Source organism: Scyliorhinus torazame, chromosome 18 (assembly GCF_047496885.1).
Source record: "Scyliorhinus torazame isolate Kashiwa2021f chromosome 18, sScyTor2.1, whole genome shotgun sequence".
NCBI lineage: Eukaryota > Metazoa > Chordata > Chondrichthyes > Carcharhiniformes > Scyliorhinidae > Scyliorhinus > Scyliorhinus torazame.
In genome coordinates, this window is record NC_092724.1 from 154,609,003 (window position 1) to 154,628,016 (window position 19,014).

Genomic DNA, 19,014 nt, shown 5'->3' on the forward strand with positions numbered 1-19,014 from the left:
GTGTGGGTTTTGTCCGGGTGCTCCGGTTTCCTCTCACAGTCCAAAGATGTGCGGGTTAGGTGGATTAGCCATACTAAAATTGCACCCATGTGTCCATGAAGGTGCAGGTTGGGTTATTGGGATAGGGTGGGGAGTAGACCTGGGTCAGGGTGCTCTTTCAGAGGGTCGGTACAGAGTCGATGGGCCAAATGGCCTTCTCCTGTGCTGTAGGGATTCTATGATTCTAAGCAGAATTTATTCAACAAACTTTTACACAACAAGATTTTGCACACACTTAACAAGAAGCAGTGAAGACAACACAGCATGGAACGGCATGGTAGCACAGTGGTTAGCACTGTTGCTACACAGCTCCAGGGTCCCAGGTTCAATTCCCGGCTTGGGTCACTGTCTGTGCGGAGTCTGCACGTTCTCCCCGTGTCTACGTGGGTTTCCTCCGGGTGCTCCGGTTTCCTCCCACAAGTCCCGAAAGACGTGCTGTTAGGTAATTTGGACATTCTGAATTCTCCCTCTGTGTACCCGAACAGGTGCCAGAGTGTGGCGACTAGGGGCTTTTCACAGTAACTTCATTGCGATGTTCATGTAAGCCTACTTGTGACAATAATAATAAAGATAAAGACAGAAGTTTTCATCTCTCAAGATTCCAGGACTCTTGGTGTTGTCTGCACAGTTGTCTTTGAAGTGATGTTGAACTGTATGTATCCAGATGAATCATACCCCAGGCGCTCTGGTAACACCCTGCCATCGAAAATTAAGATTTATCAATTTTTATCCCCGAGTCTCCCATTCCTCCTCCCTTTTTTGGAGATGGTCCAAATTCACTCCTCGAATTGGCTGGAGGAGGGAATTGATCTCACTTCACCCCATCTTTGCAACACCCCCTGCCTTCTGGGTCATAAACTCCAGAAGTTTACATTCCATCACAAACCAATGCAAATTTCCTTCCAGATACAGGGAAGCCATAAATTAAGTCACATTCTCTGGTCAATATATATTAATCCACAGTGTAGCTGTTATAACCAACAGTTAAGACCACTTATTTTTCATAATATCAGTGAATAAAGGTTTCCTCTCTGGCACAGATCCATTTAAGTAATGCATGGTTTGTTTAACGTAAGATTTCATCCTCAGTTCACATCGTTTACCCATTCATTCAAACTGATTTTAAAAACAAACATCTTAATCGCGTTTTGGCCATTGAGACAGCATCAGCTCAAATCAAATGAGCTCCATTGTAAAACAATAAAACAATTCTTCACAAGCTCATTTTCCCTGCTTTTCCCCCGACCAACTTGACTGTCAATTGGCCAGAAACCAAGACCAAAGGGAACCACTTAATTTCAAACGGTGGTTACGGATTAAGATCCACAGATATTAGATTCTAAAAAATGAGTAGAATTCGCGAAGTCCTACAAAGGGGAGCCACTCAGAGCGGTAGGAGGTGGGGAAACAGGGTCCCACAAGGATCAACACCGCGGCCACCGCTCATAACTTAACACCAGCGACTTGGCCTCGGGAATTTAAATAGCAATTTGAGAAACTGCAGTAAGTACCGAGGAAATGAGCGACAAATGGGAAGAAGACTTTGTGAAATGGATGTGAATTAGCAAATTAATTTTAATGTAGATAACTGTGAGATAGAATCACAGAATCCCTACAGTGCAGGAGGAGGCCATTCAGCCCATCGAGTCTGCACCAGCCCACTCCCTGCAACCCCGTATTCCAACCTAACCCCTGGACACTAAGGGGCAATTTAGCACGGCCAATCCACCTCACCTGCACAACCGGTAGCCGGAGCACCCTGAGGAGACCCACGGAGACACTGGGAGGAGGTGCAAACTCCCCACAGTCACCAGAGGCTGGAATTGAACCTGGGAACCTGGCGCCGTGAGGCAGTAGTGCTAGCCACTGTGCTGCCCCATGAGGTCTCGTACTGTTTGGACAATGCGCTTTAAAACATTTAAAAAATAAATTTAGAGTATCCAATTATTTTTTTCCAATTAAGGGGCAATTTAACGTGGCCAATTCACCTACCCTGCACATCTTTTGGGTTGTGGGGGTGAGATCCACGCAGACACGGGGAGAATGTGCAAACTCCACACGGACAGTGACCCGGGGCCGGGATCGAACCTGGGACCTCGGCGCCGTGAGGCAGCAGTGCTAGCCACTGTGCCGCCCCGCCGCCCCAATGTGTGTTAAAATGGGGTAGAGGGCAAAGTGATCCAGATGTGCAGTTACACCGGATAGAGAAGTGTGTGGACATCATGTATATATGTTACCACTTATGGGGGAGTCTAAAACTAGGGGCCATGAATGTGAGAGTTGGCAATAGGTCAAAGAAGGAATTTGTGTAAACCTCCTTCACTCAGAGCGTGGTTAGCATGTGGAATTCATTATGTCCAGGAGAATTGGAGGGGAATAGCACAGATGTTTTTCAGGAAATCCAGATCAACGAAAGGGAGAAAGGAATGGAAGGATATGCTAATGGTGTTAGATGGACTAAGTTTGGAGGAGATTTGTGTGGCGCAGAAGGACCAGCCTTGCCCCGATGGGCCGAACAGCCTGTCTCTGGTGCGGTGAACTCAGTGTGAAAAGTAATGAACCATCGGAGTATTTTAGCAGTCTAATTTGACAAATTATTTCATTTTACATTTTTGGAGTGATTGATGGCTCTGCTGTTTGTTTGCGAGGGGGCTTGTCAAAACGCGGTCCGTGCCAGCCCCCCCCCCCCCCCCCGAGATGTCCAGCGCACGCCAAGGCAGCCCGGTCTCATCATGCCCAGTGTAAACACTGAGCACAGCTGGCAAGCCGCAAACCATCCCCTCAATGCAAACCAAACTCTGATTCAGCGAGTTTGTTAGGACGGGAAATATGAATCTAATTGGAATTCATGCCTGGAATTGGAAGTCTGCAGTAATAGAAAACAGCGCCGCGCGAGAATTAAATTCACTTCCCAGCCTGGGTTTTTAATGCCTTTAGATCTTTACATTTTGAATTGCCAGCTGGGATCTGAAGATGAATATCATTCAGATTCATGCCTGACGTTTGTGCGATGCGGTGTAGGCAGATTTCTCTGGGTTCTGATCTGTCAAGATCTATTTTTAGTGCGGCCCTGAGTTCATCTGGAAATAGAGAATTTAAGTAACTTTGATGCCTTTCATCTCTAGATTAAAAAAAAAGAGTCTATTGTCTTTTATTTCCCCCTCCCCAACCTCGCTGCTCTCTGAATGTGGGTGCCTCTGGCAGACGGGTATTTAGGGGCTGGGGCTGGTTTAGCACAGTGGGCTAAACCGCTGACTTGTAATGCAGAACAAGGCCAGCAGCGCGGGTTCAATTCCCGTACCGGCCTCCCCGAACAGGCGCCGGAATGTGCCGGCTAGGGGCTTTTCACAGTAACTTCATTGAAGCCTACTTGTGACAATAAGCGATTATTATTATTATTATTATTATTATTATTATTATTATTTATTGCCCATTCCTGGGAGTCCTTGGGAAGACACCTAATTGCATCATTCAGAACTTGTTGAGCTGATGCACGCCAAGTGTTCCTATTGTGGGCGGAGGCAGTTCCTTGACCAGTAGAGGAGGAGGGATGAAAATTAGGCGTCAAACAGGAGGTAGGAGGGATTAGAGGGAGGGCACTGACGCGGTACTGAGCAGGAGAGTTGGAAGGGGCAGGCCAGGTGGCACAGTGGCCCCGTCACCAGCCACCGTTGCCCTGCCCCCTTTTTTTCTTCATAAAATTAGATTACCCAATTTTTCTTTGCAATTAAGGGGCAATGTAGCGAGGCCAATCCGCCTACCCTGCACATCTTTTTGGGTTGTGGGGGCGAGACCCACGCAGACACGGGGAGAATGTGCAAACTCCACACGGACAGTGACCCGGGGCCGGGATCGAACCCGGGTCCTCGGCCCCGTGAGGCAGCAGTGCTAACCACTGCGCCACCGCACCGCCCGGTCATCGTTGCTTTAATTAAAACGCACAGTCCTTCTCATGCTTCACTCTCCTCTTACCTCCATGGTCAGTGAGTTTGAGCATTCACATTGCATTTGTTAACACGAGTGCTGAAATAACATTGAACTGTGTAAAGCTGGTGACTGCCAGCGGAAGCACCAAGCGTGTGGGTGAATTCGGAGAGGGCGAGTACGTGTTTCTGAATTTGGGCTGGGCCAGTGTTCCATCCAGTACCTGCTCCCAACAGTGCAGGCTGCATCCTGCGGCACCAGCTGAACTGGAGATTACAGAAACCCATAGAGTCCCAGGAAGGGGACAATTCCTCCAGGAAAAATGCAGTGAGTGGAGGAGAGTAATTTGGAAAGTTTTGAGCTAGACAAAATCAATCACTGTCTCTCACAGAGGTGCCGCCTCCAGATGTGGCAACGTTCCAGAGGATACGCAGCAGAGAAACGGGCCATTTCACACCACTGGTCTGCACGGGTATTTATATTCTACACGTTCCAGCTGCCACACCTCAGCCTTTCCAGCATATCATGCTTTTGGCTAGTTTCTGTTTAAAAGGCAAAGTAGCTGTAATTAATGGGGAAATTACCCAATGGAGGGGCGTTTGCAATTCAAAATGAATAACCTCCCCTGCTGAGTTGCTTGTGTCATGTGAGAGTACCTTTAAGAAATGGGAGAGTACCTTTAAGAAATGGGTGTTTATAAAAATATCTGTAGCGAATGTCACTTTAAGAAATGTTTGTGTCTGCTCAAGTGGCTGCAGTGATGTCAGAGTGTGGGTGGAACTGAGCTCTGGCTCTCTGCTTTTTAGTTTCGCTTTGAGGAAAAGCTAGGAAAAGTCTGTGTTTTTTCAGTTTCGTTTTAGTGTCGGAGCTGAAGCCAGCCAAAGAAGGTGCAATTTTGATCTCTCTGCCATCTAAAGACTATCTCTAGATCATTTGGTGAATTCAGAGTGTTAACTGCTCTCAGTAGAGAATTTAAACCTGATGTGCTTCTGTAAAAAGGGTTTTTGACTTATGGATGTTAAAAGGAAAGTTTAAGGATTACTTGAGTGTTGTATTCTTTGGGGGTTGTATGTGAATTGATGGTTGCTAAGATGATCACTGTATGTTTTAAAAAGGTTAACTGAGTTCATAGAATAAACGTTGTTTTGCTTTAAAAAAAAATACTTTTAGATTTCCGCTGCACCACACCTGTAGAGTGGGCCGTGTGCTCCCCATACCACAGTCTAGTAAAAGTCGTGGGACAGGTGATCTCCATGATATACTTTGGAGTTCTCTGAACCCTGGCCCATAACACGTGATAATTAAAATGTGGAGCTCAGGCACCAAGCAGAGGTTTGGGTTTGTTCCCCACACGGTGGTGATCTCAGTTGGCACATTGCAAGACCGTGGTTAACCTGCGCCCCTTGGCTTGGTAACTCAGTCTGACTCTGTTACTCTGGGCTGGGCTTGGGGGGTGGGGGGGAGGGCGTGGGCGTGGCACGGCACTGCGGGTTGATGGCAGTGAAGTGGTGGAAAAGATGCAAGAACAAAGTAAAGTAATATTAAGTTAGCCCCTTTACACTTGTCTCCAAGTGGCGTCAATAACCAGGCACGGAGCACTAAACGTTAAACCGCCATTGAACCCCAAGAGATGTCTGAACTTTTCCATTCATTTTCTTCCTCTTCTGTGCAACAGCCTGCACCTACTAACCGGTAAAAATGTAGCCTCGAGGCGTGTCACAGGAGCCCAGTCAAACCGAGTCACATTCCGACTAGGGTGGGTGACCAAATGTTTGATCAAAGGTGGGCTGTAAGCGAAGCCTTAAAGGGGTCCGTCAGGGAGGGAATTCTGGTGTTCATGATCTCGCTGAAGGCCCGGATTCTAACGATGGAGTTCTGAAGACCCACACCTCAGCAATGCAGAAGAGGCCACAAGAGGAGGAGCATTGCAATCTCGGAGGTTCGAGGGCTGGCGGCGATTGAAGGTGGCCGAGATTGTGGCGAGAGCTTGAAGGCGGCGTCTTCATTTCGCATTTTTCTGTTTTCTTTTCCCTCTTGCAAACGGCCGCCTGACCGAAAGCAGGAAGACGGGCACCTGACGCCCAGGTAAGGCCGTGACTACATGTCAGTGGGGAAAAATAAACCTCTTCAAATGGATTGTTGTGCGAAATCGTTCTTCAGCGCCCAACAAAACTGTTTAATTTTCCACCTTTTTATCTCCCTTGGCCTGTGCCCTCAGTGGATTGAATGCCAATATCACACCTGCAGTTCCTGCACAGGGACCCGTGGCCAGTCAGTACAGGGAACAGCTGTGTTACTTTATATGAAGAGGAATGTGTGAAATTGACTTTTAATGACTATTACGTTACACTGTCACGGCACCCTGGGCTAGGGTGGGGTCTATTCCAGTCCCACCTGACCCACAGGCGCAACACAGGTGAAATTGGATTTTAGTTAAAATACCCGAGGTCCTCGCTTGAGCCCAATCAACTAACAGTCACCCGGTTTGTAACTTTAACGCAAGTAAACTTTTATTGTGTACAGTATTATAAATAATGGACAGGAAATGTAACCGACTATCGACTGCCCCCTTCCCAACAACCCCCCCCCCCCCCCTTTTCAATGCCTACACACGGGCAAACAACAGAGGGGAAATGGTGGTGGAAAGTGTGACGGATGGAGGATTTTAGGAATATTGGGTAATTTACGGGTTAAAAGCCTGGGGTTATGATGTGTTTGACTGCAGTGGCGCTGTTTTTGAAAGAGGCTTCTGTTTTGCACAGCCTGGGAGATTCTAGAGCCAGAAGGTGAAATGGCCAGAGGAATGCGTATTTCAGTCTGGGCTAACGCACTGTGGCTTGACTGGGGAAGTGCATGGAGAGTTCATTCGTGGAAGTCCCTGGAGAGCTCACTTGTTTTTCAGCTTGAGGAGATGATGTCACTGCTGGGTGGAGCCAAGAGCTTAAGAGGGACATTTTGGGAAAGCTTTTGGGGAGGGATTGAAGTCTGACCTGCCAACCCTTGTTCTGCCCACGAGTGAAGGCAGTTTTCTTTCCTGGTTAGGGTGGGTTAAAAAAAGAGTAATAATAGTTAAAGCAGAGCATTCCTGTCTGAAGACAAGAGGCTGAAACAACCCTGAAGATGTTCAGCCAGAATCTGAATGGGTTCTAACAGGAGCCACAATCTATGCCATGCTGGTTTTTAAGCTGGACTGTGAGCTGTATGTTTCTTTTTCTTGATTAATGGGGAATTGAGTAAGCGTGTTTACGCGGTAATTGTAAGCTGTTCTTTTTGGATGTGAGGTTCAGGCTTTTGTTTTGGTGCTTCTTCCTGATTGGCTTGAGGTGGCTTTCTCTGGCAAGGTTGTCTACCTTCTCTGCAGACTCAACATCATTTCAGGTTCACAGCAAAGGACGTGCCAGACACTCACTGCTTTACAATAGAGAAGTTCTTTCACTTTAGCAAGCCGGAGCGAGTGAGAGAGAATGTTCCTTTTGCTTCCAAAGGTCTAACCGCTTCTGCCCCGTTCTCCAGATAGCATCACGCAGGAACCAATCACTGCCCGTTGTCAGGCAGAAACACTGTCCCTGACCAACCCACTAGTTGCCAGTTAACCAGTCGAACCAACTACCTCCAAACCTTGTTCCTAAGATCCACTCAGTGCCGAGGACCCTGACTCCACGAGCCTGACTTCACCTCCCCAAAAACAAAACCTGGGAGCACCGTGTCCTGACAAGCAGGCTGCTTCAACGTCGAGTCTGCTGCTTAAAGGCACATTCCCATCATTGGTGTACAGACCAAAATAATAAAAATAACATAAAATAAATGGGAGCACAGAAAATGAACATGAAGGGCTTTTGGAAGTGTAGTCACTGTTATAATGTAGGGAACATGGCAGCAAAGTTGCACACCGCAAACTCTGACAAACAGCAATGTGACGATGACCAGATCATCTTGTTGTTTGAGGGGTAAATATTGGCCAGGACACCAGGAGTAACTTTACTGCACTCTTTGAAATAGTGCTTTGGAATGGTTAAATGTGCACCCCAGCGAACAGAAACAGCCTTGGTGCGTCCAAAAGACAGCACCCACAATAGTCCAGTGCGGCCCTGGAGTATCAGTCTGAATACTTGTGCTCCAGAGTGGGACTTGAACCCGCAGCCTTCTGGTCTGGGGGTGACAGTGCCACCCACTGAGTACATTACGAGGTCGCTGTTGGCTTATTCCGATCAGATGCATCGTTGAGTATATTCAAGACAGGCGTTTCTCTAGCTTCTCCTTAAATGGGGCCGCACGGTGGCACAGTGGTTAGCACTGCTGCCTCACAGCGCCAGGGACCCGGGTTCAATTCCCTCCTTGGGTCACTGTCTGGTGCGGAGTCTGCACGTTCTCCCCGTGTCTGCGTGGGTTTCCTCCGGGTGCTCCGGTTTCTTCCCACAGTCCAAAGATGTGCAGGTTGAATGCTTTGGCCAAGATAAAATTGCCTCCAACCTCTAGTGTCCAACGGTTAGGTGGAGTTACAGGATTAGGGCGGGGGGTTGGGCCTAGGTGGGCCAGTGGCTGAATGGCCTCCTTCTGTACTGTAGGAATTCTATGATTCTATGAAATGCACTCATACAATTCACCTCTGCTATTGGAAGTACCTCTCTATGTCTACCTCTTTGATGATGTTGAAGACGTCTAACGGGCCACCCCCTCCATCTTCTCGCTTCATTTGCCATGACTTTTTAAAGAATAAATTTAGAGTATCCAATTATTTCTTTTCCAATTAAGGGGCAATTTAACGTGGCCAATCCACCTACCCTGCACATCTTTTGGGTTTGTGGGGGAGAGACCCCCTGCAGACACGGGGCGAATGTGCAAACTCCACACGGACAGTGACCCAGGGCCGGGATCGAACCCGGCTCCTCGGCGCCGTGAGACAGCAGTGCTAACCACTGTGCCACCCATGCTATGACTAAGAAGTGGCTGGATTCAACTGAATGTAAGCAAGACTGGCACTGAACTTGCATCGCCCACCCTCCGTAATAGCACTGGGGGGCAACCAATCGCGGCAGCGAGTAGGCAGGCAGCCAAGGACATGATGTGGGGGGGGCAGTGGGAGTCAGTGGGCCGCAGTGGTAAGGGGGCAGGGTTAGAAGTGAGTGGTTAACGCCGTGTGTTTGCCTCTTGTTTTATCATCTCTCTCTTGCCCGTCCAGGTGCTGATTCTGACGTGGATTCTGCCGCCCGCCACATTGCCAATCAGTTCCTGTCACTCAACAGGAGCCGGACAAAGTTGATCTACCACCATTTCACGACTGCCACAGACACCTCCAACGTCCAAGTCGTCTTCCAGGTCGTCCATGGATACCATTATAAAGGAGAACCTGCAAGCCGTGTCACTGCTTTAATCCTTGGGAGAGTTACCGGGTGATGGGGGGATGAGGGGGGAGGGGGGTGCGAAGAGGGGTGGGGGGGGGGGAGAAATTATTCACCCACAAAGGTGGTGAGTACCAGGTTGTGTGGCTCAGGGTTTCAATACAGGCGCCGCAGATGGAACAGACAGAACCTCGGACCCTCCAACCGACCGTCCCCCAATCTACTGACTGGTCACGTTGTCTGATGGACGTGTCACGGCGTCTGTGTCCTCCGCGACCTCTTTTCGATGGGGCGGGGAAAAGACGGTGAGACTCCCGACATTTCAATATTTTAATCACACGCCTACCTGCTCGAGGTGAAGGGAAGCTGTATGAAGGATATTTAAATCTCCACGTCCCCGCTGTACAAGGGGGCACAGTGGATTCAGTAATTCTAGAGCAATCGCGGCAGAGTGAGCACTGAAGGGATGTCTCTTTGGCCTGGGCATTTCCCCCCTCGAGCAAGCCTCTTTTTCCTGATTCCAGGCCCAGGATTGGAGCAAGCGAGTGGGAGTTGATTTGGGGGGGGGGGGGGGGGTTTGCTTCCTGTGGAGTTTCGTCAGATAAGGCATGGGGGGGCAAAATGGAATCTCCCACTGCGACTGTCTGGTCCAAACCCCTCGGACATTGGGACTTTCTGTGGTGAAGCATTGTTCTAAATCAGTATTGCAATCCAGCGTGAGCAAGTATGGTCCCGGTCGCCTAAAGCTGTGACTTCTCATCAATCCTGACATGAACTACAGTCATCTCTCCATGATACAGAGCTTTTAATCTTCCCTATTCGTGTCCCTTGCTGCCTCCAGACCAACCCATTGTTCCTTTCAGAGAAGTTTCAGTTTGTTTAAAGGTGTTTGGAGAGGTTGCATCTCGGTTTAATCTGCTGTATTGTTATATTGAATGACAAATGTTGCACTGGTACATGGTCAGAATAAAGTACAGTAAATGGTTCTTCAACCCTGTCTCTCCCGCCCCCCCCCCCCCCCCTCTTCTGTTATTACATGCAGAAGGAACGTTCACTGCAGATAATTAGGTTATAGAGATGGAAATGCTCCGGGGTGGGTGGGGGACAGTTTCATCACAAGCTAGTTTCAGCAACATTGACCGTGAAACTATCATTTATTTGTTGTTTGAAAAAAAAACCCACCAGGTTCACTAATGTCCTTTAGGGAAGGAAATCTGCCATCCCTACCCGTCTGGCCCTACATGTGACTCCAAATCCACAGCAGTGTGGTTGACTGCTCTCTGAAATATTCAGTTCAGGGGCATTAAGGGATGGACAACGAATGCTGGTTTTGCCAAGCGACACCCAACTGCAAGAATTTTTTTTTTTTTTTAATGATTATTTTAACTGTTAAAATGTTTGACATTACACTGTATTCACTCTTGTTACATGGACACAATTTAGGCAACTGTAAGGAGGCCTTGATATCTGTTGCTTCCCTGCTTTATTGAAGTTCCTATTTTATCACCATTTGCGAAGTTGACCCCAAACAGCTGCAATTAAGTGGGTTTGCCTGTATTGTTTGATCGTGAGACCCAAAATTCAATGCATCTTTTTTTTTTTGCAATTGCCTGGGTTGGAGTGACAGGAGTAGACAGCTTGGAGTGGATGTGACTCATTCTAAACAGTGTTTGGTGTTTTTTAATTTTTCACACCCTGAACTTGACAAATGCGTGCAGACACACATACACAGAACACCGCCCGGGTGTGTGGGGGGGGGGGGGGGGGGGGGGGGGGGCTGGTGCCGGTGGGCTTGCTCCTGGGCAATAGCCAAGCTGGGCATTAAAGGTTCCAGACAGCGGGCGGTCGGGGATGGGGTCCATTGGTCCCAACTTGCCTTCTACCGTGGCTATGTTCATTGCTGGGTGTCGCTGGAAAGGGAGCATGCAGTGCCTGCCCGCACCATCGAGCCCTTTCCATGCCCGCTGGGCACCCCGGGGACTGAGCTGAGTTATCAACCCATTTAATCCCCATTTTGTTTTGATGTTTTCAGTTTCCTTCAAAGTTCTGATAACTTTGATGCACTGTTCTTTGAAGGAGCTGCATTTTTAATTTATCCCACAGATTGTTGATTTGTTTTTGGTTAACCTAAAGAAGCACGCGCACACAACACATTTGCACACATGCACTCAGACACTTATAACCTAGAAAATGTAGCTCAGTTGGCTGGAACAGCTGATTCGCGATGCAGAGCGAGGCCAGGAGAGTGGGATCAACTCCCGCACCATCTGAAGTTATTCATGAAGGCCCTGCCTACGTGGGGCTGGTTTAGCACAGTGGGCTAAACAGCTGGCTTGTAATGCAGAACGAGGCCAGCAGCGGCGGGTTCAATTCCCGTACCAGCCTCCCCGAACAGGCGTCGGAATGTGGCGACTAGGGGCTTTTCACAGTAACTTCATTTGAAGCCTGTGACGATAAGCGATTTTCATTTTTTTCATTTCTCAACCTGAGGTGGGGTGACCCTCAAGTTAAATCAGCACGAGTCAGCTCTCCCCCTCAAAAGGGGGGACTATGGTGACTTTAATGCCGATATACGTCCAGACACACTCACTAACAGGTGCACACGCACTTACACTTTACTGCACATACTCGCACAGGAAGAAAGCAACAAAAATTTCTCTATAACTATTCACATCCTATCAAAAAGGCCTGCTGTACGCCTACATTATCTGAATATCAACCGTTACTGTGCGATTTGATGTAACTGATTCTTGGGAAGCATTTTTATTTCTTTTTCCTGGAGTTTAATTTTCTCTGAACTATTTTCTGGGAGTTATTGATACATTGCAAGAGGATTTGAAGGCAGGTGAAGTAGGTATTTGATGCTCAAACAGGAGCCGCGACACGTTTCAAGACTAAACTATAATGAATTCATTTTGTCAAAGACACATCAGAATCTTACCAATGCACAGCTTATTTATTGAATGATTTTCCACACATATTGAGATGCATTTATATATATTTATATACAGACAATTGATCATTAACAAAAATCACAGTCCGAGGAACTGCCCCCGCAGCAAATAAATTAGTTAAGTTTAACATACTTGAACACATATCGGTGAGCTAGGAGTTACAGCGAGTTCAGGGTCAACTCTAAACTTTTGAAAATGGGTAGAAATGAGAAACATTCAGCGTCAGGAGCAGTTTGTGGCGTTTGGTGGTATTTCTGTTGAGGGCTGGACAGGGGGAGATCAGGCGCTTACACAGTCCTGTGAATCCAGCGACAGGAATACATCAGCCTTGCATTGGAAGGTGTTTAGTCCATCCTGGAGCAGTTCACAGCTCTGCAGATTGGGGGAGATGTCCTTCACGCAGAGAGCCTGTGAAAAGAGCGCCCATACACACAATTTATTAACCTTCACAGTCACTAGAATAAACAAGACAATTCAGGCGCTCTGTGCGAACCGAAAATAGTTTTGTTAACATCGAGAAATTACGAATGGCTTTGCTTTACTTTAAAAAATAAATTTAGAGTACCCAATTATTTTTTTTTCCAATTAAGGGGCAATTTAGCGTGGCCAATCCACCTACCCTGCACATCTTTGGGTTGTGGGGGTGAGACCCACGCAGGCACTGGGAGAATGTGCAAACTCCACACGGACAGTGACCCGGGGTTTTGCTTTACAATCTGGTCTTCATACAAAAGCTAAGTGACTAGCCATTGTGTATTTTCAGCTTTTAAGCATTTGTAACGTTTTTAGTTCAGTCTACAATCATTGCAGTCTCTGTCTGTATCAAGTCTGCCCACAAACCTGCTCAATGCCAAGTATTCACACTCCACACTCTGTCTTGCTGCAGTAGACCCACAGCCTATCAACCCAACACGTTCCTATTCCTCCCCCTCTCTCTCTCTCCCCTCCCCCCTCTCTCTCCCCCTTCCCCCTCTCTTCCCGCTCCCCCTCTCTCTCTTCCCGCTCCCCCTCTCTCTCTTCCCGCTCCCCCTCTCTCTCTTCCCGCTCCCCCCTCCTCTCTCCTTCCCCCTCCCCCCTCTCTCTCCCCCCCTCCCCCCCCTCCTCTCTCCCCCCTCTCTCTCTTCCCGGTCCCCCTCACTCTCTTCACGCACCCCCTCTCTTCCCGCTCCCTCCTCTCTCTCTCCCCCTCACCCCTCTCTCTCTCCCCCTCACCCCTCTCTCTTCACGTTCCCCCTCACTCTCTTCCTGCTCCCCCCCTCTCTCTCCACCCTCACCCTCTCTCTCTCCCCTCACCCTCTCGCTCATCCCCCTGCTCCCCCTCTCTCTCCCCGCTCCCCCACTCTCTTCACGCTCCCCCTCTCTCTCCCCTCACCCCCTCTCTCTCTCCACCCTCACCCTTCTTTCCCCCCTCAATCCTCTCTCCCCCCTCACCCTCTCTCTCCCCCCTAACCCTCTCTCTCCCCCTCACCCTCTCTCCCCCCTCACCCTCTTCTCTCTCCCCACTCACCCTCTCTCTCCCCCCTCACCCCCTCTCACCCTCACCCTCTCACTCCACCCTCACCCTCTCTCACCCCCCTCACCCTCTTTCTCTCCCCCCTCACTCTCTCTCCCCCACTCACCCTCTCCCCTGCTCACCCTGTCTCTCCCCCTCACCCTCTCTCAGCCTCTCTCTCCCCCCTGCTCACCCTCTCTCTCCCCTGCTCACCCTCTCTCTCCCCCTGCTCACCCTCTCTCCCCCTCATCCCTCTCTCCCCCCTCATCCTCTCTCTTCCCCCCCTCACCCTCTCTCTCGCCCACCATCACCCTCTCTCTCTCCTCCCCCTCACCCTCTCTCCCCCCCCACCCTCTCTCTCCCCCCTCACACCCTCTCTCTCCCCCTCACACACTCTCTCTCCCCCTCTCTCTCTCCCCCTCTCTCTCTCTCCCTCACCCTCTCTCTCTCCCCCCTCATCCTCTCTCTCTCCCCCTCACCCTCTCTCTCTCCTCCCTCACCCTCTCTCTCTCCCCGCTCACCCTCTTCCCCCCCCTCACACTCTCTCTCTCCACCCACACCCTCTCTCTCCTTCCCGCTCCCCCCTCTCTCCCCGCTCACCCTCTCCCCCCACCCTCTCTCTCTCTCCCCCCTCTCCCCCTCACCCTCTCTCTCCCCACCCTCTCTTGCTCCCCCCACCCTTTCTCCCCCCCTCTTTCTCTCCCCCCCCCCCCCACTCGCTCTCACTCTCCTCCTAACCCCCTCTCACTGTCCCTCACCCTATCTCTCTCCCGTTAACCCTTTCTGCTTTTAACCCTCTCTCTCCACTCCCTTTAACGCTCTCTCCCACTCTCTCCCCCTCACCCGCTCTTTCCCCTCACCCTCTCTCTCTCCCCCCCTCACCCCTCTCTCTCTCCCCCCTCACCCTCTCTCTCTCCCCCCCCTCATCCTCTCTCTCTCCCCCCTCACTCTCTCTCTCTCCTCCCTCATCCTCTCTCTCGTCCCCGCTCACCCTCTCCCCCTCACACTCTCTCTCTCTCCCTCCCTCACCCTCTCTCTCTCCACCCTCCCCCTCTCTCTGCCCCTCTCTCCACCCTCTCTCTCCCCCCTCACCCTCTTTCTCTCCCCGCTCACTCTCTCTCTCTCCCCCACTCACCCTCTCTCTCCCCCCTCACCCTTTCTCCCCCTCACCCTTTCTCTCTCCCCCTCACCCCCTCTCTCTACACCCTCATCGTCTCTCTCTACACCCTCACCCTCTCTCTCCCCTGCTCACCCTCTCTCTCCCCTCACCCTCTCCTCCCTCACCCTCTCTCTCGCCCCCCCTCACCCTCTCTCTCTCTCCTCCCTCACCCTCTCTCTCTCTCACCCTCACCCTCTTCCCCCCTCACCCTCTCTCTCTTCCCGCTCCCCCCTCTCCTCCCCGCTCCCCCTCTCCCCGCTCACCCTCTCCCCCCTCACACTCTCTCTCTCCACCCTCACCCTCTCTCTCTCCCCCTCTGTCTTCACCCCTCACCCTCTCCCTCCCTCTCTCTCCCCCTCTCTCTCTCCACCCTCACCCTTTCTCTCCCCCCTCTCTCCCACTCACCCTCTCTCTCCCCACCCTCTCTCTTGCTCTCCCCACCCTCTTTCTCTCGCCCCCCCACTCGCTCTCACTCTCCCCCTAACCACCTTTCACTGTCCCTCACCCTATCTCTCTCCCCTTAACCCTCTCTCCTTTTAAACCCTCTCTCTCACTCCCACTCTCTCCCTCTCCCCCCTCACCCTCTCTCTCTCCCCCCCTCACCCTCTCTCTCCCCCCTCACCCCCTCTCTCTCCCCCTCACCCCCTCTCTCTCTACCCTCTCTCTCTCCCCCTCTCTCTCCATCACCCTCTCTTCTCTCCCCACCCTCTCCCCCTCACACTCTCTCCACCCTCACCCTCTCTCTCCCCCCTCACCCTCTTTCTCGCCCCGCTCTCCCTCTCCCCACTCACCCTCTCTCTCCCCCTCACCCTCTCTTCCCTCACCCTCTCTCTCCTCCCTCACCCTCTCTCTCGCCTCCCTCACCCTCTCTCCTCTCCACCCTCACCCTCTCCACCCCTCACCCTCTCTCTCTTCCCGCTCCCCCTCTCTCACCCTCTCCCCCCCCCTCTCTCCCCCCCCTCTCCCCCTCACCCTCTCTCTCCCCACCCTCTCTTTCTCCCCCCCACCTCTTTCTCCCCCCCACCCTCTTTCTCTCCCCCCCCACTTACTCTCACTCTCCCCCTAACCCCCTCTCACTGTCCCTCACCCTATCTCTCTCCCCCTTAACCCTCTCTCCTTTTAACCCTCTCTCTCACTCCCTTTAACGCTCTCTTCCCTCTCCCCCTCACCCGCTCTTTCCCCTCACCCTCTCTCCCCCCTCATCCTCTCTCTTCTCCCTCACCCTCTCTCTCTCCCCGCTCACCCTCTCCCCCCTCACACTCTCTCCACCCTCACCCTCTCTCTCCCCCTCACCCTCTTTCTCTCCCCGCTCACTCTCTCTCCCCACTCACCCGCTCTCTCCCCCCTCACCCTTTCTCCCCCCTCACCCTTTCTCCCCTCCCCCTCACCCTTTCTCTCTCCCCCCTCACCCTTTCTCTCTCCCCCCTCACCCTCTCTCTCTACACCCTCACCGTCTCTCTCTACACCCTCATCCTCTCTCTCCCCTGCTCACCCTCTTCCCCCTCACCCTCTCTCTCTTCCCGCTCCCTCTCTCTCTCTCCCTCCCCGCTCACCCTCTCCCCCTCACACACTCTCTCTCCACCCTCACCCTCTCTCTCTCCCCCTCTCTCCCCCTCTCTCTTCACCCTCACCCTCTCTCCCCCTCTCTCTCTCCAACCCTCACCCTTTCTCTCCCCCTCTCTCCCCCTCACCCTCTCCCCACCCTCTCTTGCTCTCCCCCACCTCTTTCTCTCCCCCCAACTCTTTCTCCCCCCACCCTCTTTCTCTCACCCCCCACTTGCTCTCACTCTCCCCCTAACCCCCTTTCACTGCCCCTCACCCCTATCTCTCTCCCCTTAACCCTCTCTCCTTTTAACCCTCTCTCTCTCACTCCCTTTAACGCTCTCTCCCACTCTCCCTCTCCCCCTCACCCGCTCTTTTCCCTAACCCTCGCCTTTTCACCCTCTCCCCATCACCCTCTCCCCATCACCCCTCTCTCACCCCCTCCCTCACTCTCCCTCCCTTGCCCCCTCCCTCCCTCACCCTCTCTCCTTCTCTCCCTTCCTCACCCTCTCCTTCCTCCTTCACCCCTTCTTCACTTCCTTGAGTATTTTTGCTGTCTATAAAAGAATGGATATATTTTTAATGTGATCAGCAATTATCTCTAACAAACTCTTTTAAAACAGAAATCAAACTCGTTAAGCAATAAACTCACTGATAGCTCTATCCTGTGCGAAATATAAACCATTTTATTTAACCCCCTCCCATTCAGTGCTGATATCTTTCGAGATGTTTTATGTGAACTGAATTCTCTGAGACACTATTTTCAATAACCTGCCTTCACATCGAGCTCCTCCGTAACTTCCACTACACCCCACTCCCTCTGTCCCACTCCCTCTGTCTGTCCCACTCCCTCTCTCTGCCCACTCTCTCTCTGCCCACTCTCTCTCTGTCCCACTCCCTCTCTCTGCCCAACTCCCTCTCCCTGTCCCACCCTCTCTCTGTCCCACTCCCTCTCTCTGCCCACTCTCTCTCTGTCCCACTCCCTCTCTCTGCACACTCTCTCTCTCTGTCCCACTCCCTCTCTCTGCCCACTCTCTCTCTCTGTCCCACTCCCTCTCTCTGTCCCACTCCCTCTCTCTGTCGCACTCTCTCTCTCTGTCGCACTCCCCCCTCTCTGTCCCACTCCCCCTCTCTGTCCCACTCCCTCTCTCTGTCCCACTCCCTCTCTCTCTCTTCCCCCCCCCCCCCCCCCTTGATACTCACCATGTTTTTTGATGAGTGTGGCTCTGGGCTGCGCTCCGGGCTCCGGGTACAACGCTGTTCTCTGCCGCCTCTGCCCCCGGCCCGGGCTCTGAGCGGCGGGTGTAGGGGCGAGCGGCGGATGCCGGACAGGAGCCCGGAGGCTCTGCCCACAGAGTAGTAGCTGGGGCCCGGCAGCCTGCTTGTACCAGGCGGCGGCGGGGCTGGCGCAGCAGGGCAGAGAGAAGCACACACAGCACGGGCCAGACGGAGGCAGCCTCCCAGCGCTGGCATCTTGTGGCTGCTTAGTCCACAATGCCAGCCTGCCCAGTCCCTTAAATACCCCCAGCCCCCTCCCCCTGCCCCAAGCTCTCTCCGTCACACACCACGCAGCTCATCTCTCCACAATGTCAATCCCAGCCCCCCCCCCCCCCCCCACCTCCATTGGCACCTCCCCTGGAATCAGCCAGGGCAATTCTCTCTCTCTCTGGGTGACATACCCACCCTCTGCCTCCTCCCTGAGAAATTACTCAACCTGGGCACGGGGGCATCACTGGCAAAGCCATCATTCGCTGCCACACCTTAATTGCCCCTTGAGAAGGCGGTGGTCAGACTCGCGTCTCGAACCGCTGCAGCTGTATGTACACCCACTGCGCTGTTAGAGAGGGAGGACCCAGCGACGACGGTGAAGGAACGGCCCCGTGTATTTCCAAATGTATTTCCAAGTCGGGATGGCTTTGGAGGGGAACTAATCTAATAATCTTTATTAGTGTCACAAGTAGGCTGACATCGCTGCAATGAAGTTACTGTGGAGATCCCCTCGTCGCCACATTCCGGCGCCTGTTCGGATACACGGAGGGAGAATTCAGAATGTGCAATTAGAGTTGATGGCTGTTGCTGTGGTAACAGCTGGGGTATTTCCAGAAACATTTCCCTTTAAGCGGGGCGGGGGGGGGGGGGGGGGGCGGGTGGAGCTCTGGGGACTGACTTGGTCAGCGTGGGGCCAGTGGAAATGCGGAATGCGATGGACAGCAGGAAGTGTCGAGTTCTTGAAGAGTTGGAGGTTACACCGGATTGAAGAAGCATTTGGATGAGCCCCTAACACCATAACACACGAGCAAGTGGGGCAGCACAGTGGTTAGCACCGCCGCCTCACAGTGCCAGGGACACTGGTTCAAGTCCGACCTTTGGTGTCAGTGTGGGTTTCCTCCCACAGTCCAAATGTGTGCAGGTTAGGTGGATTGGCCGTGCAACATTTCCCCTTTATTGTCCACAGGTTAGGTGGGGTTAGGGGAATAAGGTTGGGGCTTGGGCCTCGGTAGGGTGCTGTTTCCAAGTGTCGCTGCCCATTTCCCCGGCTTGTCCATTTCTCCAATCGGTCCATTT

At 51.9% G+C, this 19,014-nt stretch overlaps 2 protein-coding genes across 2 annotated transcripts in view; one reads left to right on the plus strand and one right to left on the minus strand.

The window, feature by feature from the left end:
• Nucleotides 1-9,358, plus strand: part of gnav1 (guanine nucleotide binding protein (G protein) alpha v1) — a 196,135-nt gene extending 186,777 nt beyond the window's left edge. The window contains 2 exon segments of the mRNA XM_072483654.1: nt 9,143-9,285; nt 9,287-9,358. Of these exon segments, the coding sequence (XP_072339755.1) occupies nt 9,143-9,285; nt 9,287-9,334 (191 nt within the window). The 3' untranslated portion in view covers nt 9,335-9,358.
• Nucleotides 9,359-12,239: 2,881 nt separating this feature from the next.
• Nucleotides 12,240-17,949, minus strand: npb (neuropeptide B). Its single transcript, XM_072483655.1, is given in 4 exon segments — nt 12,240-12,666; nt 17,656-17,701; nt 17,703-17,759; nt 17,761-17,949. Coding segments are annotated over 4 exon segments (396 nt in total). The 5' UTR covers nt 17,923-17,949; the 3' UTR covers nt 12,240-12,535.
• Nucleotides 17,950-19,014: the final 1,065 nt, after the last annotated feature.